At 37.5% G+C, this 26,905-nt stretch overlaps 1 protein-coding gene across 55 annotated transcripts in view; it reads left to right on the top strand.

Annotated features, from left to right (window-relative positions):
• dlg1b (discs large MAGUK scaffold protein 1b) overlaps positions 1-26,629 on the top strand; it is a 175,171-nt gene extending 148,542 nt beyond the window's left edge. For 17 of the 55 annotated variants that reach the window (XM_087239356.1, XM_087239344.1, XM_087239343.1 and 14 more), the window contains 10 exons: positions 1,683-1,859; positions 3,856-3,922; positions 10,038-10,134; positions 14,614-14,655; positions 18,061-18,111; positions 18,672-18,773; positions 18,970-19,142; positions 19,371-19,480; positions 20,987-21,078; positions 23,079-24,072. In XM_087239356.1, the coding sequence (XP_087095482.1) occupies positions 1,683-1,859; positions 3,856-3,922; positions 10,038-10,134; positions 14,614-14,655; positions 18,061-18,111; positions 18,672-18,773; positions 18,970-19,142; positions 19,371-19,480; positions 20,987-21,078; positions 23,079-23,185 (1,018 nt within the window). In that variant the 3' untranslated portion in view covers positions 23,186-24,072. 55 annotated transcript variants of the gene reach the window in all.
• Positions 26,630-26,905: the final 276 nt, after the last annotated feature.

Here is a 26,905-nt window from a genome sequence, read left to right as displayed (position 1 = left end):
TATGTGCGTGTGCAGGCGCTCACAGGCTGTTTCACAGGCACACGGACGTAAACAAACAACGGCTTATCATAAGCATCTCATCGATGATTATTTACACAGTTGGCATTAAGAAGAACATATAAACGTGATCTGACTAAATATTCAAAGGCTTTTATCCTCACAAACCGCGCGGACGTAAATGCGTCTGACTGTTGTGATTGGCTAAAGCAGACGTCTCACGTCAGCACGTTCTAGACGTGCACGCGCTTATTACGGGAATCTTCCTTCTGCGTTCACACAGCGCAGCATTCCGGCAAATTGCCGGTAATGTTACAACTTCTCTTTCCGGAAAATAGCCAGAACGAATTAACCGGTATTTTCAAAAAGGACCTGTTCACACATACAACCTTTCCGGAAAATTGCCGGCAATTTTCCGGAAAGGTCTGTATGTGTGAAAGGGGCTAATAAAACATGTTGTCTGGTTTCTAAATGTCGTTTTAATTTAGAAGGTTTCATGCTCTCTTGTGAGAGCACCTCACTACTTATGACACACTGAGGCTTTAAGTCTTTTTTGTTGTCAATATATGTAAACCTACACTTTACATGTTCGAGTTCGTACTTGCGCTTCGACATATTTGTTGCAATAATAATATGAAATTTCACCTGTCAAACGGGAGGGTTGTCGTGCACGCATTTCAAAATAAGTAAAAATGAATTATAATAATAAATTAAAAATTATTGTTTTTTTTTTGAGCACACACTCCGCGACCCACTGAAAATGTTCCCGTGACCCACTTTTGGGTCGCAACCCACCAGTTGAGAAACACTGGAATATGCGACCTTAGGTTTGCGGTCAGCTGTTTGTCTTTTTCGTATTAGAGATCTGCACGGGACGCTCTCTCTCATTCACACACACATATAAACAGCATCCACGCGGATGTGCACATGCTCACTTGCTCGTGAGCGAAATTGTTAGACCGCGTGCCCGCTGTCGTTCATATTAAACCAGATTTACCGACCACTCCCGCGCTTTATTCAAAAATTTATTCCCGTTCCGCAAGAAATCTGGTCGGGTCTCGCAGCTCCCGCGGTACATCAGCAGGAATGCAGACCTCTAGTTCGTATTTACCACATCTCCCTTCTCGAAACCGGAAATACTGGCAAACTCCAAAGGTTGTGTCCTTTTTCGAGACCGAGTCACTTGGAGCGCGACTTGCTACCTTACCTCATCTCTCTCTCCTCCACACTGTCCCGTGATGACAATCACGCATACACATTTTTAGGCATTAAATAAATAATATTTATTAATGAATACTTTTCTCCTATTTAAGTGCATTGTTTTTTATGACGGTATAACGGTATTAAAACTGACACCGTTGCTATTTGTATATCCCGCGGTATACCATATTAACAAATTACGCCCAAGCCTACTTCCTACCTCTCCCCAACAGCCTCAGTTATAATTATTGGGAGTTATCATAAATCCAATATACACAAATAAATAATGTAAGATTTCAAAAAGAAACAAAAACACACTCATACAAATACATTTGTGTTTTTATCTGTATATTTAACTTGCATGTAAATGATATCTTACCTTTACAGTTCACTCACACACTGACATGGAGTAGATGTGGTTTTATTACATGCACAGATGAAGGCCAAGCTAGTGTGTGATTGTCTTGTGGTTTTTGTTCTTTCAGAGCACTGTTTGATTATGATAAAACGAAGGATTCGGGGCTGCCCAGTCAGGGCTTGAACTTCAAATTTGGGGACATCCTGCATGTGGTCAACGCTTCAGATGACGAGTGGTGGCAGGCCAGACAGGTCACAGCTCAAGGAGAGGTGGAGGAGATGGGGGTTATCCCCAGCAAGAGGAGGTGAGGGATTCATGCTTCATAATGTTCAATATTTGGATTGTCGTCAGATACATTTATACAGTGCATCCGGAAAGTATTCATACCGCTTCACTTTTTCCATTTCTTTATGTTAGAGCCTTATTCATAAATGGATCAATTTAAATTATTTCCTCAGAATTCTACACACAATACCCCATAATGACAATGTGAAAAAAAGTTTTTGAAATTGTTGCAGATTTAATAAAAAATAAAAATCACATATAAATCTCTTACTGTTTGCATTGTTGGTTGTCGAATACATTTGTTTAGCATGAAGCTAGCTGCTGTCATTTATGCTTTAAATAAGTAGTGTGGTATGAATTCAAAGCTAATTAGGCTGGCTTGTGAAAGCCATAGATATATACACTAGATATCACATAGGGACACTGAGCATGCGTCAATAGCGCCGCCACATTGGTACAGTGCTCCCAGGACAAGTGTCATTCAACCGCACTAGTCAAGATAGTATTATTATGTGAAGATGCGGAACTTTACGGGTCTACGGGTGTAGTAACGAGCAAACAAAGAAAAAAAAGCACAAAGGCAGAACATTACATAGGTAAGATTAAGCTTTTTACGTTTTTTACGTTTTTTATGTTCTGAACTTTTGTGTTCAACAGGTCACGTTATTGATGATAATACATTCACTTACTGCCTTCACCATAAGGCAAAGTAGCTCCAACTCGCACTAAATACTCAGCTAATGCTATTTTTGTTGAATAAAATCAGCAAACAATGCAAAAGAAATATGACAACGAGATGCTGCACTGCCAAAAACTTGTAGCCTATTATTGTCAGCTTGTTAACGTTGTTCATAACGGGGGATTCATTCACAAGCGAATCGTTCCCTCCATCATTATGAGAAGTGAAAGCAGGAGAGGAGGTGTGTTTCAGGACACGGATTAGACCAAATTTAACTGGGGGGGTGGATAGTACATTTCCGAGCATAAGCTTTTCGCAGGAATGCCTGTGCAATCACTGATCCATCAATGTAGAAAAGTAATGTAAAATTTAAATTTTCGTAATTTAAAAAAAAAATTGCATACTAACATCCAGGAAAACTCCCGATCATAGATATATATGTATATGTGTAAATCTCTGGCTTTGGATGGCCACAGTCCTCCACTGTACCTTGGTCCCGCATTCATTTCAAGGGAGCGCTACCCTGTTCCAAAATGTCGGCTCTATTGACACATTTCTTCCAATAGACAACAACAGGGTAGGCGACATCTAATGTGTATATCTATGTGTGAAAGCAAGTCAGACTACTGAAATCCTAATTTTTTCTGAGACTAAAAATCAAACACCATCTCCTCCTAGAGCTTTCGAGCTATGACCACCAAACTCACACCAGACCTCCGAACTGGTCTGACTCGGTGTGCTATATCTTTTCCAACTGATCCAACTTTCAGTTTTCCAAAAAACCTCCCGGTACCGTCGAAAAAATCCCATAGACTTAACATTGGACCAAACTTTATGACCTCATAACTCTGCGTCAGACTGTCACACAAACTTCTAGCTGGGCCCATTTACCTCAGACTACCTAACTGCCAAAAACTGATGAGCTTTTACCTTTCTGGCCAAGCCCTAGCAACCGCTTTTGGGACCCTAGAAACTGTCTCACAGACTTCCATTCAAAAGATTGTCATTGACTTTACATTGGATCAAACTCTATGAGCTCATAACTCTGCATCAGACTAATGACTGAGCTCATTTAACTCAGTCTAGCCAGCAGCCAATCACTGATGACCTTTTAACTTTCTATCCACACCCTAACAACCAGATACTGTACCCTAGCAACTGTCCCATAGACTTACATTGCAAGTGACTGTCATTGACTTAACATTGATCTATCTATCCTTTTTAAATAAACGATTACCAACAGGCTTTCTCAAGCCAGCCTCAAAGTTTGTCTCGACAAACTTTAATAATCTATTTAATTCGATTGTAATATAAGGTTCTTGTGTTTTCTCTTAAGAGTGGAGAAAAAGGAGAGAGCCAGGTTAAAGACGGTTAAATTCAACTCCAAGTCACGAGAAAAAGGGGTGAGTGAAGCATTTCATGCATCCATAGACTTTCTGTTATAAACAATATTGTGTTCCAAATCCTAGCAAGTTGCTTTACTGTCTACTTATACCGTCCGCATGAGTGGTCAACTGTTAAGAACACCTCTTCACTGAACTTGTTCATCCGGAGCACACAGCATCCATTTCTCGCAAAAAATACCCGAAATGCTGATTCATCTGACCACAGTACACATTCCACTCTGTGATGGTCGGTCCCAGATGACTCCGAGTAGAGGTCTGCGCAGGACTAGTTTTTTAGTCCCGCTCCTGCCAGGTTTTATTCCACACCTGACTGCTCCTGATGTATAATCAGCCTTTGTTCACTTGCTGCCCGCTTAGAACAATTTTCTACCCGACCCGACGTTAACTGCTATGTTTAGATCTAGTTTCCAAAATCTCACAATTATATTGGGTTCTACCAAAAGAGATAACAGATAAAACTGTAGGTTTTGCAAGGATTGTAGGCTAAATGTCAGTTTTGTTTGCCCCTTTGTGATAAGGTATGAGTGCCGCCTTAAAACCGAGATTCCAGTCTTGTGACTGGTAAAGGACAAAACTTTGAGGTATTATTACGTTGCGCAAAGGGTCATATTTTTTTTCCATTTGAATCTATGACTCAAAAAAAGACTCTCATAAATCAGACTTGCCTGACTTTTCTAATGCAAGCTGAAGGACGGCTCATCTTCTCTTTGTTCTCCCACGTTGGAAAAGCCCATTCTGTGGACCATTATGCAGATTATGCGCGCACAGACTGTGCAAAAAAAAAAAAAAAAAAAACACGAGAAAAAAACACTGGTCAATAAGAATGAGGAAATCTCAGAAATAACGTCAGGACGCTGTTGCATTTTATTCAGAAATTTATTCCGGCGCACAAGATCTGGTCGGGCCCTTCAGGAATGCAGACCTCTACCTCCGAGCTCAGATATCAGTAATTTGAGTTACAAGAAGCTAGCGTTGTCATGATACTAAAATTTCCAACTTCGATACGATGCGTTGAAAAATATCGATATTTGAAACCATTTTTGATACCGTGGAGTACAAATTCCGCAACATTAAAAGTATGCAAATGAAGTAAAAAAAGGGAAAAAAATAACTGAACCACATATGGCTTATCCCAGGTATGTCAGCAGTCCAAAATGCATCTTATTTTCCCATCTTATTTTCTGATTAAAACAAGTGTTAAAATCTTAATATTATTAATCATTATTAAAAAGCAAGATTGTATCATTTTAAATATTTTAGTATTAAAATGAATTAATTATATACACATATATATATATATATATATATATATATATATATATATATATATATATATATATATATATATATATAATTTAAAAAAAAAATTATTTAGAATTATTGTCAACATCTGATTAGTGTATTTTTTTTGTTAATTATTGTTATTTCTGCCAAATTCTAAATTCTGAGCTCATTGCTATTATTAACTATAGTATTGTTATTTTAAAAGCCATACAATAGTATTTAAAAACATGAGCTTGCAAATCCCTAATAATACAGTTTACTATTTTAGTGCATTTTTAAGTCAGTATAGTTTTTTTATGAATTAGTTAATTGATTTTTATTAATGTGGTCACAAACCATAGATGCATATCTTTGATGAATAGAGAGTTCAAAATCTTAAAAAGATCTTAAAAAGTAGCAAATTCTTCTTTCCTCATGGGACAGTCTTATAATTAGCCTCATGAAAAAGTCTAGATCTACAGTAGGCAACTCACTAGGGATTGGAACAAAGCTTGTATGTTACTTATTGTATGTTATCAACGTAGCATGACATTGAAATGCATTTCGAATTGTTTTGCAAATTAGATTTGATATTAACTCCCATTTAATACTGCTGATCAGTCAGTGCTTCATTCAGTTGAATGAAATCTTCTGTACGATGTTTACTAATCAGTCTGCCATATGAATAGTCCGGTCTAAATTAACAGCATGAGTAGCTGCAAGTGTTGCTGGCCCAAAAAAAGGCCTTCCATTCCAAGGCAAAATTGTTAGCCCTCCTGTGAAATTTTAATTATTTAAAAAAAAAAAAAAAAAAATTGTTTCTTAACAAAGCAAGGAAAGAGCAAGGAAATTTGCACAGTATTTACTCTTATATATTTTTTTTTCCTAAGGAAAGTCTCCTTTATTTTAATTTGGCTGGAATTAAAGCGGTTTTAAATAATTGTTAAGGTCAATATTATCAGCCCCCTTAAAGTTGACCTATTATGCCCCTTTTTACAAGATGTAAAATAAGTCTCTGGTGTCCCTAGAGTGTATATGTGAAGTTTCTGTTCAAAATACCCCACAAATAATGTTTTATAACTCTGTGCAACTGACCCTTTTAGTCTTTGATCCTTATTGTGCCGTTGTCCCTTTAAATTCAAATGAGATTGCGTTCTTTTTAAAAGAGGGCGGAGCTATAAATGCCTGAGTCAGCATAGTGGCAGATTCAAGGCAGGACTAACGTGCTATGCTAATGAGGGAGAGATGGGCACTAATGGGCGGGGCTTTTCCCTCTGATGCCATGTACAACGAGGAGAATGTCAATCAAAGTGTTTCTGCAGACTGTTTTCATCAAGTCTGATTATTAAAAAAATTAAATTAACAGATTTTATTATATACAGATTTATCCATTAGAAGCTGGTTATATTGACAAACTGTTGTTTAAACCCCTTATAAAAGCCATTTTTGCATAATAGGTCCCCTTTAAGAAATTATTAATTATTTTATTGTTGTCCAGTGACTCGTCTAATAATCCTAAATTGTCTATTTAAACCTAATTAAGCCATTAAAATGCACTTTAAGCTAAATACTATTAGTGTGTTACTAAATAATTTATACTTAAAATATTATGTACTGTCATCATTGCATATACAAAAGACATTAGTTATTAGAAATGAGTAATTAAAAATATTGTTTAAAAATAAACATCTCCATTAAACATCAATGTTTGGGAAATAATTCACATTTCAAAGGAGGACTAATCAGTTTGCCTTCAACTGTGTGTTACGTAACAAATATAACAGTGCTGTAATACATCTGTAACTCATGTATGAAGCATAGAAGTCAGATTACCTAACAGTCCAACCGAACATGCATGATAGGAAAATGAAGGACAAATACGCTTGCCATTGATGTCGGACTGCTCGTCTTTCTGCTCCTCTCCTGTCCTGAACCCTCCTCACATTTTCCTCCTTCCACCTCCTGTGCCTTGCTCTCTGTAATCCAATGCTCAAACAAACCAGGCTTCTAGCTGATCTCTGCCTAAGAATGGATGTGCATCTACTGCCAAAGAGAAGAACTGTGTAGTTTGACTTAATAAATTCCCATGCAGGCTCAGCGGCTGTAAAGCAAAGCAGAACTAGGCCTTGACATGCTTCTGGCTCACTCACAACGCGCTTCTAACCCTCTGCATGCAGATCTGTCCGTCTGCTTCTCTTGTGTTGAGATTTCCTGCTGTCGTTCTTGAGTCTGTGACTCAAATCCGATTATTTGTCCATTTCAGTTCTTCATGCATTTCATATCCAAATCTGGATTTGTGACATCCTCTATTAAGTTTAGAGGAGCTCAACTCCTTTAAGTTTAACTCCTTTAGTTAAAGCAGTGGTCTCAAACTCAATTCCTGGAGGGCTACAGCTCTGCACAGTTTAGCTTTAACCACCTCCAACTCAAACCTGCTTAGTCTCTAGTAGTCTTAAACACCTTTATTAGTTGGATCAGCTGTTTTTGGTTAGGGTTGGAGCAAAACTGTGCAGAGTTGTGGACCTCCAGGAATCGAGATTGAGACCTGTGAGTCAAAGGGATAGTTCACCCAAAAATGAAAATTTGGTCATCATCTACTCACCCACTCCTCACTTGTTAGATACCTGTTTGACTTTGTTTCTTTTGTTAAACACTAAAGAAAGATATTTTGAAGAATGTTGTAAACCCCTAGCCATTGTGACTAGCTTGGAATTTTTTTGTTTCTCATTATATATAGTATATTGACCTTATTTCGACTCAGTTGCCTATGGGAGAAATGACTACGAATAATAAACGGTCACAGCACTTGCTCTATAAACAAGTGTGTTTATGACCATACATAAAGTTCATTTATTCATTTTCTTGTCGGCTTAGTCCCTTTATTAATCCAGGGTCGCCACAGCGGAATGAACCGCCAACTTATCCAGCAAGTTTTTACGCAGCGGATGCCCTTCCAACCGCAACCCATTTCTGGGAAACATCCACACACACATTCTCACACACACTACGGACAATTTAGCCTAGCCAATTCACCTGTACTTTGGACTGTGAGGGAAACCGAAGGAAGCACCCAGAGGAAACCCACGCGAACGCAGGGAGAAAATGCCAACTCCACACAGAAACAGCAACTGAGCCGAGGCTCGAACCAGCGACCTTCTTGCTGTGAGGCGACAGCACTGCCTACTGCGCTACTGCTTGGCCCTATACGTAAAGTTGAATAATATAATTAGAAAATTTCAGTTTACAACATCAAGCAGTATAACAAGCTGTTTTAACATCAGCTAAATATCAACGGAAGTGAATGAAACCCAAAGTCTTAAGCCAAAAAGATTTGAATGCCTGCTAGTACATGAAGACTAACGACTAATACAACATTCTTCAATCTATTGTCTTATATTTAGCAAAATTATACCTTGAGGTTAAAGGTGACATTGGATGGCAGTTTAAGCACAAGTTGATATGATTCTTTAGGGTCTTAAAGGTGCAGTATGCAAGTTTGACAACTAGGTATTGCACGCCTGGTTCAAAACACACACAAGCGCAGGTTGCCAGATTGATGACACCCACATATCAGTGATTCAGCATGTACATTTAATAATGTAAAAAGGTTTAATGTGTATTAATTAGGTTATAGACCTCGCCATTTTGTTGGAGTGCAGTGAGTGCACTATTCTGTGCTTCTAAATAGCTGTATTTAAAGTTATGTCATATTTCGTCTGGTGCAAACAACCAAATTGCATATCACAGCAAATCTACTCATGTAGCATGTTGTTAGGACATGGGGTTACAATGTGACCTGCTCACCTAATGTTTACGTTTGTAATATTTATATTATTTTCTAATTAATAACCTCATGTGGAACTCTGAATCTGCATCTCGTTTCGGAGTCTACTACTTTCCACCAGAGGTCGCATTGCATGCTTTGAAAGCTTTTTTGAATGAATGGATCAAATACGCTGTTCTCCATCAAGGCAACCCGGGGTGCTGAAATATAATTGGCTAAACTGGCATTGGGCGGGTTAAAAGAACCAAATCAAAGACAGACGTTCAGGCACGTAACACACATTTTCATAGCAGAATGTCTGACTTTAGCATTGTTTTTCAGATAAACAATAATGTTTACTTAGCATGTTTCTTAAATTTCTGCAAACATATTATGGTATTTTTATGCTTTAGTATAGTCAAAAACTTACATACAGCACCTTTAAGGATATTTATAAGCTAGTGTGACAAATTTTTTTTTGAAGATTTAGCATTTCGAAGATATAAACCTAATATAAACATCCAAAGCTTGCAATTTGTCACTAAATGGAGTAACGATTTTTTGCCCGTCACCTCATACGTCAGTTTTACATCAAATCTTGAACAATCAAATGCTCACTAGTATCTGACATGCCCCGCCCCCTTTTCATTTGATGCGCTTGAGCTCAACCACTCTCACTAGCAGAGCTGTAAGAAAAACTAAACGCTATTGGCTGTTTTTTGTTAAAAGGGGAGAAGCTACACTGTGTCCCACCATCTCTTTGTATTTTGGTTTAGATTACGTCAAACATCGAATAAAAATGCACATTGCTTCACAGGATCTGAAATCGAAATATTAAAAAATAGTTAGGATTGAATCTGATGTCAACTTTAAGAATGGCCATTTTCATTTTAAGGTGAACAATCTCTTCAACGCTGTCTATAAGACGTTATTTGTCCAATGTATGTCATACCACCTACAATGGCAAAGTCTTCAAAGGTTTAAGAAAGCTGAGAGCCATTTATTTTCACCATATGAACATTAGACAGTCCTCTTCCCCGTCCCTTCTTTTCTTTTGCCCTTCTCCAAACTTCTCTTCCTCCGCAGTCCCTCAATGACAAGCGTAAAAAGAACCTCTTTTCCCGCAAGTTCACCTTCTACAAGAACAAGGATGTGAGCGAGCAGGAAACAAGCGATGTGGAGCGTAAGTACAGAAAGAAGCACTCCAGTAAACAAACACTGGGCAGGAGTAGGGCAGCAGGTCATAAGGACTGAGGTGGGCACTGCTTCATTGGACACAGCAGGCATCGAAGCCCACTTTAGCTGGAGAACGCTTGTTGCCTGCTGTGTCTGGTGGCCGGACCGGGCCTTAGAGTGTCTCAGTTAACCCATGTACTCTTGTGGTTGTTGTCTTTCTTGTTGCTCCCTCTTCCTGACCGCTCTACAGGACAACCCAGACGACATGCTATCCAAAGGCCAGAGTAAGTTCCCCATGTTCAGTAGATGGACACTCGGTCGCCTCTGGACCAGACCTCCACTCTGATTCCTTTTCTTTCACATCTCTCGTTCTTCACTCTCATGGTTTATACTGATGCTTTTAAGAGAGCACACACAGATGGTGTTAACAACTGCTGTTAATATGCTTTTTCATTGATCAGATCACTAATAAAGAGAATTTAATATGTATTTGTTTTATATATTATTAATATTTTTATATATTTGAAAATTAATCTAATCTGTTACGGCCCAAAACTCAAAACTGGCTCGAATGATAACAATCAAGGTTTGAGCCGAACATATGAAAAGATACAGACATTTGAATTAATAAATTGATGTCCCGATAATACTCTTTAATTTTTATAAATCATATGTTTCCAAAAGAGACAAAACATTAACAAAAATCATGTAGACAGGTAGGGCAGCTAAGGAAAACAGGTCTCTGACTATACTGTTTTTAAATGGACAGATCTTACCTACAACTTCCGTGAAAGGAATAAAAAACAGGTCTTCCAAGCCACTGCTTTCCTTTGCTAAACTAAATAAATAACAAAACGTGATTATCAAAAATAATCCACTACCTGTTACAAAAGCAAAGTATCAAAATAAACAAACTAGATATCACATTAAGAAAATGAACAAAACTCTAAATAGAGCGGCGTGTAGATGGACGGAGCACCGCCAGCCAGACCGCCTAAGCGCAAGCCACCACCGAGCTGTGGGAGAGCGAGAGACTGAGAGAGACTGAGCCACCATTGCTGTCAGCCTTGTATACTTGGAATCCCCAGTGACGTCACGGGCGTCATCCAATCCTGGACAAGCCGGGTAGAAAAACTCCACCTATAACTCAAGCGCAACAAGCACATACATGCAACAAATAAATAAATGAATTAAATAAAACACAGACCTGCGTAACAGTATCTATTTCTTGGTGAATATATGTATTGTATTTATGTCAAAACTGTTTTTTAAACGGATATATATATATATATATATATATATATATATATATATATATTTATATATATATATATATATATATATATATATTTATATATATTTATATATATATATCGTGTGTGTTTTAGTCACCGGACATCTTTAGAAATAGATACACTTTACATTTAAATTCCTGTGAAACATTAAAAAATGCAACTAAAAAAACAACAAAATATTGACAAAATTGTTTGTATAAAAAAGAAAATCGAACATAGAGAGTTTTAAAAATCCTTTTGTACGAGGAACTACTTTTTTCCTCCATTCATTCACATCTGCAGCTGTCAGAGCAGCACAAACCGTTGCTAATTCACCAACGTCACTTTAGAGCTAGTATTTGAATGATTCTCTAGTGTACTGTCTTAAGTGATGACAAAACAGGTGATTTTGCTCACATTTTAAGATTATAAGGCTGAACAGCATGACATGCCATCAGTCTATAGAGATTTCCCAGTATATCTCTGTTGCAATTGGGAAATCACAACATATATCCCCGTACAAGTCAAAGCAAAGCAAACACTACCAGACTACTATGGTATAAACACAACACTATACATAAGAGAGAGAGATCAACTTAAAGTATTACTTACCTGTTCTATAATGACTTGTTCACTTGTAGAAAATGCTGTTTTTCTCCCAAAAGGAATTATTATGCAGTCTCTGTTGCCATCTTGTGGCGGAACATTAAACGTCTTTGCTCTGATCAGTATAATAGGCTGATGGTTGTCTCTCCAAAATTATTAATGTTTAAAATAGGCACTATCCTTATAAATAAACTGCAATCTAAACAACTACATTTTTGCCCAAAAAAAGCCTCAAAAGTACATTATGTTGGCCAACAGCTGCAATATTTGTCAAACTGTAGTGAGTTTATTTGTCTGCTGTCACTCTATGTGGGCGGAGTAATACAAAAGAGGGAAGAGGCTGTTAGAATGTTGTTATTACAGAATATCAGCCAATTTTAGAAATTAAATACTAAATAATATATAACGTACTGGCAAAGACCAAATAATTAAAATAATAATCAAAGTTATTAGAAACTAGTTATTAAAGCTAAAAATGTTTATTAAACTGTTAAAAAATCTCCATCAATCAGCACTTACTGTAAATATTTGGCCTAATAATTTTGTCTTCAACTGTACATCATGAAATCATTCATTTCGATTTAGTGTTGTCCCATTGTGATCAAATCAATGAAAATGCATTTTAATTCCAGGGTAAACAGTGACTTCAACGACCGAGCGTTCAAGAGCTTATCCATTTAAAGAACTGTTCTTTATTTCTGTTGTTGATGGTGGAGGTTTAACGTTACTTTCTATCATCTCTCTTACTGTTCTCCATGGATTCACCCTCATTTAGTACTCACTTTATTCCCCAAAGGTTGTTCTTTTGCGATTTGTTTGCCATACAGTACACTACACTGTAAAACAATGCAGGGTTGCACACAATTCATTCATGTTGTCCCAACACAAATCGATTAAGCTAAATGGATTGAACATAAAACAATTTAGTTGTCCCCCAAAAAATCCAAAGAACTGTGTTGTTTCAGCTCAATTTAAATAAGTAGTTTGAACAAGCAGCAAAATAATTTTTGGAGTGTATATGTTACAAGCAACTTGTGAAATCTGAAATTCCATAGAAGGCCTAGGACATGTATAGAGTGCCTAAAATCGAACGTTGAAGTATGAAATGATTGCTGAGTCCATGTGCCGCAAAGTATAACTGGCATTTTTCCTAATGTTGTCGGTGGCGCTTGGGTTGTTGTTTGATGATGGTGATCAAAGCGTCGAACATTATTGTTAGACAGCATATTGCCAGTACAAGGTTCCACTACCACATCACAGACAATATTGTAACAAATACTTCAATCTCAGTTCTACTGTTATTGTTTTTCCAGTAAGAACATCATATGCTTTATTTTCTTATTTCTTCCATTTTAAAATACGTAATGATCAATAAAGGCTTTCGTTTGCTCTTCTGACACGTTGCCTAAATTATACTTGTCGAATTGTATAGTATGCCTAGGAAAAGTATGCAAAATTTTTACAAAAAACTGATATTTCTTACTTTGCCTAAAACCGTTTAATACATTTCCTAGGAATTCTACACAATACCAGGATTTCACACACTGCCGGTAGTATATATTACTAGATCATACACTCTAGATTGTAACGCTATTCTATTATCACACTTTACTCTTCAAAAAAGCAAAAAATTTATAATAATATTAGCAATAATATTTTGTTTTCTGTGTTGATGGACTTTATACAGTCAAAAAACAGCAAAAACTGTTTCTACTTCACCAACATCGCTTTAGAGCTAGTATTTGAATGATTCTCTAGCGTAATATATAAAGTGACGACAAAACAGGTGATTTTGCTCACATTTTAAGATTAAATAAGGCTAACCAGCATGAAATGCCGTCAGTCTGCAGAGATCTTCCAGTATTTTTCTTTTGCAATTGGGATATTAATAAAATTATTAACCCCCCAAAAAAGCCAAAGCAAACACTACCAGATTACTATGGTATAAACACAACACTACATACAAGAGAGGGAGATCAACTTAAAGTACTACTTACCTGTTCTATAATGACTTGTTCACCTGTAGAAAATGATGTTTTTCTCCCCTATAAAATTGTTTGTTATTTGTTTCAACTACTTGTTCACAATGAGCTGAAACAACACAACTCTTCAATGTTTTGGTGATAACTTTAACTGTTTAATGTTTAATCCACTTAAATTTGTACAAACTAATAAAGTTATGTTGTCTCAACTCAAATCGATTGTGTGAAACCCAACATTTTTTAAGTCAGCATGTCTTCAGGTAGCTTAAAATTTAGATCACAACTTGTATGTACAGTATTTATAGACATCAGTACATATTTGACTCCATAAAACCACATTAGTTTGGCCAAAAAAACCTTCGCAAATAATTTTGAGTACTTTCATTGTAACTAAGTGAAATCTGGAAGGGAAATTAATCTATCTAAAGTCAATTTATCTAGGTAAATAAATTTTGTAGAGGTATATAGTTACTGCAAGGGGTACTTCAGTGAAAAGTGTCTGTCATTTTCCACTGTATTGAGACTCAGGACTGAGGTTCCTGTGTTGTTTAAAGTCAACTTAAGCATCATCATATGCTCATGTTGTTGGTTTTCATCATCCATTCCCCCTGTGTATGATTTCAGAGCATGTCACCTCTAATGCCAGTGATAGTGAGAGTAGTTACCGTAAGTTTTCTTCCTTCCATTGTGTGCCATTTAGCCGTCGACCTCGCCTGCTTTTCTGTTACATATTTAACACTCTCTTTTTCCATCCTCTCTGCTGTGCATTAACATGTATGGGAGATCCATTCTGAGGCAGGGCATTGCAGGCAAAAACTGTTTCATGCATCTGTCAGTTTGGAAATTTTAGGCGTTATTTTATTTTTATGATGATTATGAAGAGAACATCCAACATACACTTTTATTTTGTTGCCCTCCATTGTAGTTTGTAGGTTTTGAAGTGCAACACGTATTTATAAAGGATGTTTTCTCGAAATGAGTTACAAATCTCCACTTCAGCTGCATTTACAAACGTTTAAAGGGACAGTTCACCCAAAAGCGAACATTTACTCGCTCTCAAGTGTGGTGAACACTAAAGAAGATATTTTGTAGAAGCCCAGTAACCATTGGCGTCAACAGTAGGCAAACAAAGTCAAGGGTTATGTCAAAATGTGTGCTATTTTCGAAATTATGAAAGGATAAAAACAGATGTCAAAATTCCTCACCGAAAAAAAAGTATAAATAAAACTTTAGCTGCTTTTTCACCATTGGACCAAATGGTTATATTCACTTAATGAAAACGAAGCTCTGTGGAATGCAGTACAAATGTACCAACCGTGTTACATTCAATGTATTAATTCCACTTTTGTATTACTTGCTGTGTGGGATATTTTCGAAATTATGAAGAGATAAAAACAGATGTCAAAATCCACATCTGAGAAAAAAACCTAAAATCATTAGCTGCTTTTTCAGTATTGGATCGAGTGGTTCACTTTATTTAACCATTCCACTTCGTGCTGGTCCAGGCTAGCCAACACAGATATGGTTTTATTTTCCACAGTGGTTCTGATAACGAAACTGTGGAATGCAATACAAATGCGCCAATCGTATTACATTCAATGTATAAATTCCACTTTTGTATTACTGGCTGTGTGTGGTATTTTCAAAATTACGGAGCGATAATCTTTAGCGTTCAACAGAAGAAAGCAACTCTTAAAACTACATGAGGGAGAATAAATGATGAGGTATTTTTCATTTTTGCGTGAACCATTCCTTTAAAGTATTCAAATAACTGCTGAAGTACATTTAATAACTATTCTTTTGCCCAATTCACCTGCAGTGTCTTGCCTTAAATCAATCTGAATCTGAACACAGTTAGTTGTGGACTTCACACAGCGCTGCAGCAGTGAGGCCGGCTGGGTAACGTTCCAGAAGCCACACAGATACTATAGCGAAATCAATCAGTTCGTCCTCCGCCGGCCCCTAGCGCAATCTCCATGGCAACAGTGCCCTTGCCCTCGCTCTGTCAGAGATAGTCAGAGTCACAGTGCTGTGTTATCAAAGATATTACTACACTGTCTCGCGGGGCCAGACTGTGATCAGCCGTACAGACTGGCCATTAAACGCCATTACCAGATTCTGCATGATGCCACCGTTCTAAACGTCACACAAGCATGTAATTGGGTCGTGAATGAAACCGTGGCGAAGGCGCAAAGAAGACGCTCTGTGGAATTTAATCACAGAATTGTCGATTAAGTATTTGGACAAGCTGCTTGTTTGGTTATTTTTTTTAATATGCATTGTATATTTAGCTCTAAAACTTTTTTTTAAGAAACACAGTTGTTCATGTGAAAATGTACATATAGTACAGTAACTGTAGGATCATTTGGATAATTTGGATACAAAAAATGACTATCAATATAGAATATATAATTTTGCATCTTCAATGTTACATGTGTACTGGTAAAACTATTTATATTAATGTAAAATCAACCATATATATACATACACACAAACTCATCGGTTACTTTATAAACGTAATATAAAATATAAACTAATACATTTATAATATATAAACTTAAATTATTTATATATATATATATGTATATATATATATATATATATATATTAATGGAAAATCCAGAGAACCAGTAATAACCAATTATAAGGACATTTATTTAGAGCTATACATTCAAAATCTCAAACATTAAAATAACAACATTTTGGTTATTTGTTTTAATAATAATAATCTTTTTATGCAGTAAAATTTGTAGTGTTTAGTTAATCATTAATAATGTTACAAAAGATCAGTTTCAAACAATAAATTTTTATATACTTTCTGTGCCTCAAAGACTTAAAATAAGTCAATAAATTAATAAATAAATAAAATCACTCTTTTTACAAAAAAAATATTAACCATTTGAAATGACGTTAAACAACTCTAAATATGAAACCTGAAAATTGAACTTTGCCATTACAGAAATAAACTGCGCTAAAAAGTGTTAAATCAGAAAGTATTCTTTCCTACATGTGAGTAACTAACAAAAATACAATTAATGCTGCACATATTTCACATCACATTTATATGGATTGGTAAAAAATGCATAACATTTTGTATCCTAATGCACAATATGCTACAATACAGCGTGATGTATACCAAAGGCACATCTTGGGCCCTTACCAATTCTGACCTTAATAACTAATGGGAAAGTGCTCCTAATATTTTTTGTCCCCGGAGCTCTACATTGAAATTCTCAGACACCAATAACCATGTCTGTTTATGTTTTTAATAATAATGATAATTATAATTTTTTTGCCGTAAAATTTGTAGCTTTTACTTAATACATGAATAATGTTACAAAAGATGAATTTCAAACTTTTTTATATATATTTGTGCCTCAAATAATTAAAATAAGTAAATAAAAGAATTTTTACAAACATAAAATTAAAATCAACTTTTGAAATGACGTTAAGCAACAGAAAATATGTTTATTTCTTTGCCATCGCAGTAAATAGCTGCACTGTTTACAAAAGTATGTATACAAAAGGATGTAACAAAAAATTTCTCTCATACATTTAACTAACAAAAATAAAACTAATTCTGCTCTAATTTCACATCACATTCATTGTGAATTGGTATTAAATGCAGAATAATTTGTAGCCTAATGCACATTATGCTACAATACTGTGCGTTATACACCAAAGGCATGTCTTAGATCCTTACCGATTCTGCACTTAACTTTAAAGAAGACTCTTATTTCATTTCTAGCACGTCTCTGCCACAAACGCAGCCAGCCTTAGGCAATCAGGCCTGCTGAGATGCACAGAAACAGCTCCACTTTAATCATTATGACAGTCTCATGCCAACCATGACGGACGACTCCATTGCCTGAACGCTTCATTTCTGGCGCACAGACGACCTCTAGTGGCCACAAGTGGATCTTGCGTAGCTTTTGCTGCCATTTCACACATTTAATAACAAGAATGCATGAGCAAATTGCTTGAATATATTAACAGCCTTGCTTTGTTTGCTTAAATGTAGCATACTCTAAATAATGAGTAGTTTTATTTTGTGTTTTGTTAATTTTTCAGGCGGACAGGAGGAATATGTGCTGTCTTATGAGCCAGTCAGTCAGCAGGAAGGTAAAATGCTAATGCTAACGTTTGAGATTTCACATATTAACAGTTGTTTTTTAGGTAAACATAATGGGCTATGTGCACACACAGACTTAATTTTCAGTCAGTCAGCCCAAGCACTTCCGGTGAATTGTCTTTCTATTGCAAAATTGCCACGTTTAGGATCTAGTTTCTTTAAAAATCAGTGATCTTCACTGCCTGATTGGTATACTATATAAAGTATGTCTCAGATCGGACAAGAAGCACTGCATTAAATTCTGTTGTTCTGCGCCATGTCTTTAAAATATGAACATATATTTTACCTCAGTATTTTCAATGGAGTTTCTGCGCTAGCCTAGCCAGCTACTGATGCCATCTTTCATCTCGTTTTACGTTTAAACAACTAAATAAATACTTAAGTCTATTTAACTAATTGTATTTTAATTCGTTTACAACATCGATGGTGCTTAAAAAACTATATGAAATTTTAAAAAGTCACATTAACCTATCACCGGAAGTTTTTCGTGGGCTGAAAAACACTAGCTGTGCCTATAGCCCATTGATTTGTATGTATGCTCTTTCCACAGTAAACTACTCTCGACCGGTGATCATCTTGGGTCCGATGAAAGACAGAGTAAACGATGACCTGATATCAGAGTTCCCGGACAAATTTGGTTCCTGTGTTCCCCGTAAGTTTCCTGTCTGCACACACTGTTATGAACTGATCACATAGGGGAAAATCACAACATCGCTTGGTCACATCAGACGACACTGTAAAAAAAATTGTGCTGAGAAACTCTATGAAATACAGTTAGTTATTCTGCGTCAAGCATGGGTTCAATACAGAAATCACGTCTGTCATTTTCATGTTCTCTCTCTCTCTAGATACGACAAGGCCGAAGCGAGATTATGAGGTGGACGGCAGAGACTACCACTTTGTTGTGTCCCGAGAGCAGATGGAGAGAGATATACAGGAGCACAAGTTTATCGAGGCCGGCCAGTACAACAGCCACCTGTACGGGACCAGTGTGCAGTCGGTCAGAGAGGTGGCGGAAAAGGTGAGCTCCAGATTGATAGCACACCAGAGGAAACAAGACACTACCAGCACACAAATACCAGTCTGCACACAAACCATCTACATGGATATTTACATAATGTGTTATTTCAGAATGCATTATTTCTGGAGACATACACCTGCACAAATGCTGACACCACACCACTTTAAAGCATAATATGAATGCTTATTGCTAACCGTATGGAAACACTGCATGCGTGTGTGTCCACAGGGCAAACACTGCATTCTAGATGTGTCTGGTAACGCCATCAAGAGGCTGCAAGTGGCTATGCTTTACCCCATCGGCATCTTCATCAAACCAAAATCAGTGGAGAACATCATGTGAGTAAAAGACAAGCGATCAAGCTAGCTTTTGCTAATAACATCGTCATGCTAGGAGTCGCTGTGTTTTCATGAACATGATTCGTTTTGTGGCCCGTTTGCACTGAGTGGTACAGTACAGCAGTGTTATCCAACCTTTTTTAACCTGAGACCCATGCATCAAACAAAAAAAAAGTACATTTCAAAGCACTTCACCGCATCTTAAAATGGTTTCAAAACTGCTTTTATTTTAGTCAGGGCATACTCACTTACACTATGCTATTCGAACCATGCCCAGGCCCGTTTCCCGGGTCATTTGAGAAGTGTGAGTTCTCTAAATCTGGCTCAGGCGCGGTTTAGTTGGCCGGCCCTGGCCAGTTGGAAGAGGTGTGCCAGAGTGCGGTTTACTTGGGCTTTGGCGCAGTACACTTACAGTGTGAGTGTAACGGCTGATTTATACTTCTGCGTTAAACGCACGCGTATGCTACGGCGCTGACGCATAGCCCTTTGCCGTGGGCGTGGGCGTCACTGACGTGCACCTCTCAAAAAATGTAACTACACATCGCAACAACGCATAGCGCAAGCTCAGTGATTGGTCGGCTTGGTAGCGCTGACGAGTCTGGGCGGGACCGAGAGCCATGCGAGCCCAATGGAGCGATTGTTTAGAAGTGTGCAGTCCCGTGAAGGAGCTCCGGATGGAAAGTCTTGTTTTGTGTTTACCTCAGAGTTAAAGTTGTTGCACGTCCGCCGGTTCCTGCCTCAAAATGAGTGAGTTTGAGCCACTTGTACATCCAGGAAGTGTTCAGGAAAAGCAAAACAGCAGCGAAGAAACTCGACACAGAGGAACATTTACACCTCACTGCCAACTAGCGTTTCGGAAGTGTTAATGCAGACCAACAGAGACAGCGCGCAGAAGTATAAATGCACAGCAACGGGCGTTGCATGCGGCGTGGGTTACGCCCATCACTTGACGCAGAAGTATAAACCAGGCTTAAAGCGCGCCTGAGCCTGAAACTTAGGACGAATTGTGACTTTTAAGGGACTGTTGTTTCATATGGATTTATTAATCATTCTTACTGTCCAATGAACCTCCAAATTCCTGCATTAAATATATAAATACATAAAATACACAAAGAAAGCATGCAGATATCTGTGACGTCAAATAATTATTTAACAATTGAATCACTGCCCCGTCAGATCATAAAACTTGATGCAACACTCTCAATCGAAACATTTATTTATTCCACTATATGTTTATTTTATGCCCCAATTTTGTTTGTTATAAATTCGATTTGCACTTTTATTTTGAAGAATGTTTTGAACACATTAATTAGGTGCTGATGAAACAAGTGTGATGTGTTGCAGATCACAGATCAAATGTATTTATCAATGCGTTTGTTTGTTTGTCTGTTTGTTTTATAGTGCAGTATATATATTACGAGTCACTAATCCATAAAGGTTGTTCTGTCTTCCGCAAGCAGTGTAATAAAAGTGTGTAATCAGAGCCTGTTTGCTCTCTCTCTTCAGGGAGATGAACAAAAGACTGACGGAGGAGCAAGGCAGAAAGACGTACGACAGAGCCATGAAGCTGGAGCAGGAGTTCATGGAGCACTTCACAGGTCTGTCTGCTTGTCACAACACATTTACATACAGTATATATTCATTATTTCAGTATATACAGGAGAAGAAGGGCTCCCACTTTTTATTAGTGGCCTTAACTACTATGGAGTTGCAGCAAAATATAAATACAATGTACTTACTGTGTTTATAATGTATTGCAGAACACTTCAGGGTGGGATATGGGTAGGGTTAGGGACAGGTTTGGTGGTATGGGTTGGTTCAAGGGTGTGTTAAGGTCTAGGGGATAATAAGGTCAACGGTGTAAAGTTGATTACAGATGTAATGACATGCAGATATTAATCAATCATAAGCATGATGTATAAACATGTATTTACACAATACTTACATTGTAACAAATGAATAATTTTATTGTTAATACATATTAGTTAAGGCCGCTGGATATAAAGTGTGATTGAAGATGGTTTAAGTTTTGGGGTTGAGATATAGTGTTATATGTAACTAACTAATAATAAACATTTAAAATGTAAGCACTTAAAAACAAGCATTGCAATACCTACAGAGACACGACATACTGCCATATCGCACTGCTACTCGTGTGACATTGCATTTATACAACAGTTTGACGGCATAATCGTGTGTATAAAAAAGAAAATAAAACACAGAGAGTCTCAGAAATCCATTTGTATGAGGAACGACTTTTTTCTGCCATTAATTTACATTTGCAGCTGTTGTCAGAACAGCAGAAACCATTGCTAATTCACAAAACATCACTTTAGAGCTAGTATTTGAGTGATTCTCTAGCATAATATCTAAAGTGACGACAAAACAGCTGATTTTGCTGACATTTTAAGATTATAAGGCTGAACGGCATGAAATGCGATCAGTCTACAGAGATTTCCCAGTATTTCTCTGTTGCAATTGGGAGATCACAAAACATATCCCCAAACAAGCCAAAGCAAACACTAGCAGATTACTGTGGTACAGCACTACAAATTGCAAAAGAGAGAGATCGACTTAGAATGTTACTTACCTGTAGTTTACAACTTGAAAAAATGCTGTTTTTCTCCTCTAAAGACTAATTATGCGGTCTCTGTCGCCATCTTATGGTAAAACATCAACCTCTTTAGTCAAAACTCCTTTACAAAAATTGTAAAATAGTCTACACAATATAGCAGGGTGTCAAACTCAGTTCCTGGAGTGTCGCAGCCCTCCACAGTTTAGTTCCAACCCAACTCCAACACACTTACCTGTAGGTTTCAAACAAGCCCGAAGGGCTCAATGTCTTATCAGGTGTGTTTAATTAGGGTTGAAACTAAACTGTGCAGGGCTACGGGAAAAAAAGAGCGCTCTTTTATTAACAGCTGTCAGTCAGCGCCTGCTTTTTTTTCTGCTCATTGCACCTTTTGCCTTATGCAGTGTAAATGCAGTCAATCAGATACGAGTCTATTTTAAAATATGATGTAAGCTGGCCAACAAAAAATTGGATACAGTCACAAAATCAGCATTGATCATCAAGATCTACATGGTAAATGCAGCCTTTGACACCTGTGGTAATTCTAATAATTACTCATTATCTTTCGGCTTTGTTCCTGATTTATCAAGAAGTGTCACAGCAGAATGAACCGCCAATTATTCTGGCATATGTTGTATGTGGCGGATGCTCTTCCAGCCACAGGTAACTCTAATAGTTGAATAAAATTTATTTGGTTTCTGGAAATCTTCAAGCGCAAAGACTAATCAGAGAGTGATTGTGGATTTGTGGATAGATGCCTTCATTTTCAAAATTTTTTAACTCCATTTATACTGAAACAACAGCAGCATTTCCAAACTAAAACAAGGCGTTTAGCCTTTACAAAATGCACAATTTTCACAAGTCAAAGATCACAGAATAGCATGGACACTGGATGTAACAATACCAAAACGTATGTGGCTTAAAAACAAAACTGCACCAGTGTAAACAGCAGCTAACATGATTGTATAGCAGTGTCTGTGCTCGACTGTCTGCTTTATTCTCTGCCGATTCTTCTCTGCGTTTCAGCCATCGTTCAGGGGGACACTTTAGAGGAGATCTACGATCAAGTCAAGCAGATCATCGAGGAACAGTCAGGGCCATACATATGGGTACAGTCCAAGGAGAAACTATGAAGGCCTTCAGGAGTTTGATCATCCCTTCTTCTCTGCCTGCTTTATTTATTGATTCTCTCACTTTTTGGTTAACTTTTTTTTTCTTCCTCCAACTGACCGCGTTCGCTCAACAGATTAATTCCTTAATCTCTGTTCAGTCCCGCATCTTCACCTCCTGACTGACTTCTAGAGAAAGACGATCTGTCGGATCTCCACTGCTTCCACGCTTACAGAAAGCCAAGCTATGCTAGACCAGCATCTGTTTACCAGGGCTTCGGAAACGGTACAGTTCCTTAATGTTTAAGGGAGGTTGCTATGTACGGACAAGAGATCTGCATTTGAAGTGTCGTTTTATTATAATTCAACCTGCTCGATCCTGTGTCGATGGAAACACGGAACTCACGTCTCAGGCATCGAAATGGTGAGAGAGTCACACACACACTCACACACACAAAAAAAAGCTAAACTTTGCACGTTGTAGCTATTTAAGACCAGGTGTTTTTCGGCCCTTTCGTCTCGTCACAAATCCTGCACATTGATTTGGTTGGTTTGTTTTCCTCCCGTGACTGTTGTATCGGCATGTGTCTTGTTCTTCCTCATCTGATCGTCTGCTTTTTTTTTTTTTGTTTTGTTTTGTTTGGAGCCGTGTGTGTTTTTGCCGATGTCCCGCTGCACAGGCGTCGAAAGCGTGTGCCGTTAGAATGTCCGAGTCTACAATCAGTGTCTTAACACAAGAGTACCTGTTTTCAACACCTTTGATTTACATCTAGGGGATAAAAAGTCTGCCATTTATAAGGAACTGCTATTTTTAAAGAGGCAATAAAGAAATTTATTGTACGATGAGATCTTTAACCCTCCATAAACTGCCTATTTTGTTATAATAAAAGTCTATATTGAGCTTTACGTAAGCACTGCTATGATGGGAGTTATTTTCTTGACATGATTAAAATGATGTATAATAGAGCAAGAGATTTAAACACATACACACAAATAAAATAGTATGAATATATATATATATATATATATTTTCCTTTTCGTTTGCCACTCCTTATTTTCCTAATCTGACTAGTGTTGTCACGATACTGGAATTCAGTACCAATTGGTACTGAGATTTTTAAAAACATCTATTTCCTGCAAACATTTAAGAAATTGTTTGTTTTTGTGTTCACATGCTCAACAGAAATGACTGTGATTGGCCGTGAAGGTCATCAGTTCACCGAACCAAAGAACTTAGAATGACCAAGAGGCGACACTCAATAGAACGTTCCATTGCAACAGCAGCGCCCAGCAACAGCCCCGGATTCCGCCATTTTGGAGAGAAAGCGATCGGTCGTCCATTGGATCTTATTGCTGTCGCGATGGAAAGCAGCTGCTTTGTTTATTTGTTTATTTAAAAAGTGCACTAAAGCTGAGATACAACCTGTAGGACAACAATACAACGCTTACCATCACAATCATCAGCACTTTTAACCACTTAAACTCTGCGGAGTCATCGACTTTCGCTTTCAGATTTAAAGGGCTAGCGTTGCACCAGACCCCCTTAAGTGGTGTCGTTTGAAAGTGTAGAATCTATATTTTATGCACATATGCATCACTTTGGTTTTTATTCCACTGTATAAAAGTTATTTACACTTAAATACACAGTATTTTGGATACCTGAGCTAGGTATTTTACATTGGTTCATTTTCATATTTTTCATATGACACATGTACAAGTTATAGCTCAAACGAAAGCTCTTGCCGGTGCTCATACGGTTCTAGCATTCTTTTTACTGAATTATATTCACATATCAAACAGTTGTTGAATGAATTGTGGTGTTTCCAAGGCGCAGAAATGTAAACAATACATTTTTAATCAATAAGCAGCCCCAGATAGCACAGACAGCTGTCATCTCTTACCTTATGCTGTGCGCTTCAGGGCCATTCTCCTCTGTTTTTGAGGTGATGTGCATAAGTAATGCTTTTATATGTCTGATGTGGCCCAAACACAGTGAATTATGTTTGATCAAACAAAAGAATAGTGAAATATGAAAACAATGATCGCTCCCTGTGGCTTGTACAGCACCTCTCATCAGTTGTAATACAATAACTTTTGCATAGATTATGGTGGAGACCTTTTTCTTTTTTCCTATGATTACAGACATGTGCAGAAACCACCAACATTAATTACAGCACGCTAGACCACACAGAACCTAAAAGGTTAAACACTTTCAATAGTGTTTTATGAAAATTCAAAGGGTTTTCTTTAAAATGATACCAAATTTTTGCATTTACACCTCTGTATGTGGATTTGGGAAGCTTTTAAATTTGGGTAGGCAAAATCCAGGCGGAAATCCCAAAATAGCAGCAGAGTTTAAGTGGTTAATGGTTTATTTTACTGGCATATATATGCTGTTGTTCTATTGGAGTTTTCTTTCCAGAATGGCCGTCGCGCCATCTAGTGGCTTTTCCCCATATTGCACTAGAGTGTCGCCTCTTGGTAATTCTATGCTGTTTGACCGAACTCACCGCTGTTTACTGAGTGTAACAAACTACAGGTGAGTTTGGGGTGGGGGGGGTTGACCCCTCTAATTAATGCTTGATCCCCCTGAAGGATGTCAAAACAACATGTAAAGGAAAGGGTTAGCCCTCTAAATAGTGAGAAATAGTTTGCTCTGATCTGTATCTTAAATACTAATATTCATTTTCTTTTCGGCTTAGTGCCTTTATTAATCAGGGGTCACCACAGCGAAATGAACCGCCAACTTATTCAGCATATGTACAACAGTGTAAACGGATACAGGAACACTGGAGTGTTTCAAAGTTATGTCTATGAGCTGATTTGTCGATAAGCTGACACTGATGAATCACGGCTTTTCCAGTGTTCCTGTATCTGTGGTTACACTCAGTAAATAGCGGTGAGTTTGGTGAACTGATGACCTTCACGACCAATCACTGTCATTTCTATTGAGTACGTGAACACAATGGCAAATCAGCGCTGTTTAAGAACGTGCTCAAATGTTTGCAGGAAATGTCAGTATTGATTGTTACCGAACTCCAGTATCTTGACAACTCTAAAACTGACAAATGATTCGCAATTATGATGATGATTATTCGCAAGCTGGTTCTGTCTCTTCCTCTTCGGTTTGAACATCATCTTCTGGAAGTGTGTGTGTGTTGCATCTGAGTCTTCGTAAGTGGAGAAAAGCGCTCCGTCCGTCCAGCTTTAACACTCTCCGCAGAGACTCGTGTTGTTGTTGTTTTTTTTTACTGGAGAAGGTCTGGCCTGCTCTTCCTACGACATGATTGTTTTCTATACTGAGACTGCTTGTTTGTTCTACCACCTCACCACTTTAGGGACATTTTTGGGACTGGAGAAAAAAAGCAAACATGTAAATAACGTACTGATCTGATTCATTCCATTGATCAAAATGAAGAAGAATGGCTGATTCAAGAAAAACAAATAAAACAAAATGTTTCTCATACAGCACAGTGCCCGTGTGAGTCTTCCTTCAGGCGGACGGATGAAGTGAGTTTATGAGGTGAAACACTGCATACACTTATAAACGTTGGCTGTTAATGTGTGACTTTAAAGGGTTCAAATTGGAAAAATGTTGACATTAATGTTGATCCAAACCTGTTTTATGTCTTCTGTGAAAGGAAAGATGGACATCAGGGTCACCACGAAGGCTGAGTTCTTGCTGCCTTGAATTTTTAAGTCGAATCAAATCATTTTTTTCTAGTCATTTCAACTTGCATCAAT

The sequence above is a fragment of the Danio rerio genome, chromosome 2 (genome assembly GCF_052040795.2).
Source record: "Danio rerio strain M-AB ecotype USA chromosome 2, GRCz13ab, whole genome shotgun sequence".
Classification (NCBI taxonomy): Eukaryota; Metazoa; Chordata; class Actinopteri; order Cypriniformes; family Danionidae; genus Danio; species Danio rerio.
The sequence above is the reverse complement of the archived record's forward strand: the minus strand, read 5'-3'. Positions and strand labels throughout refer to the sequence as shown.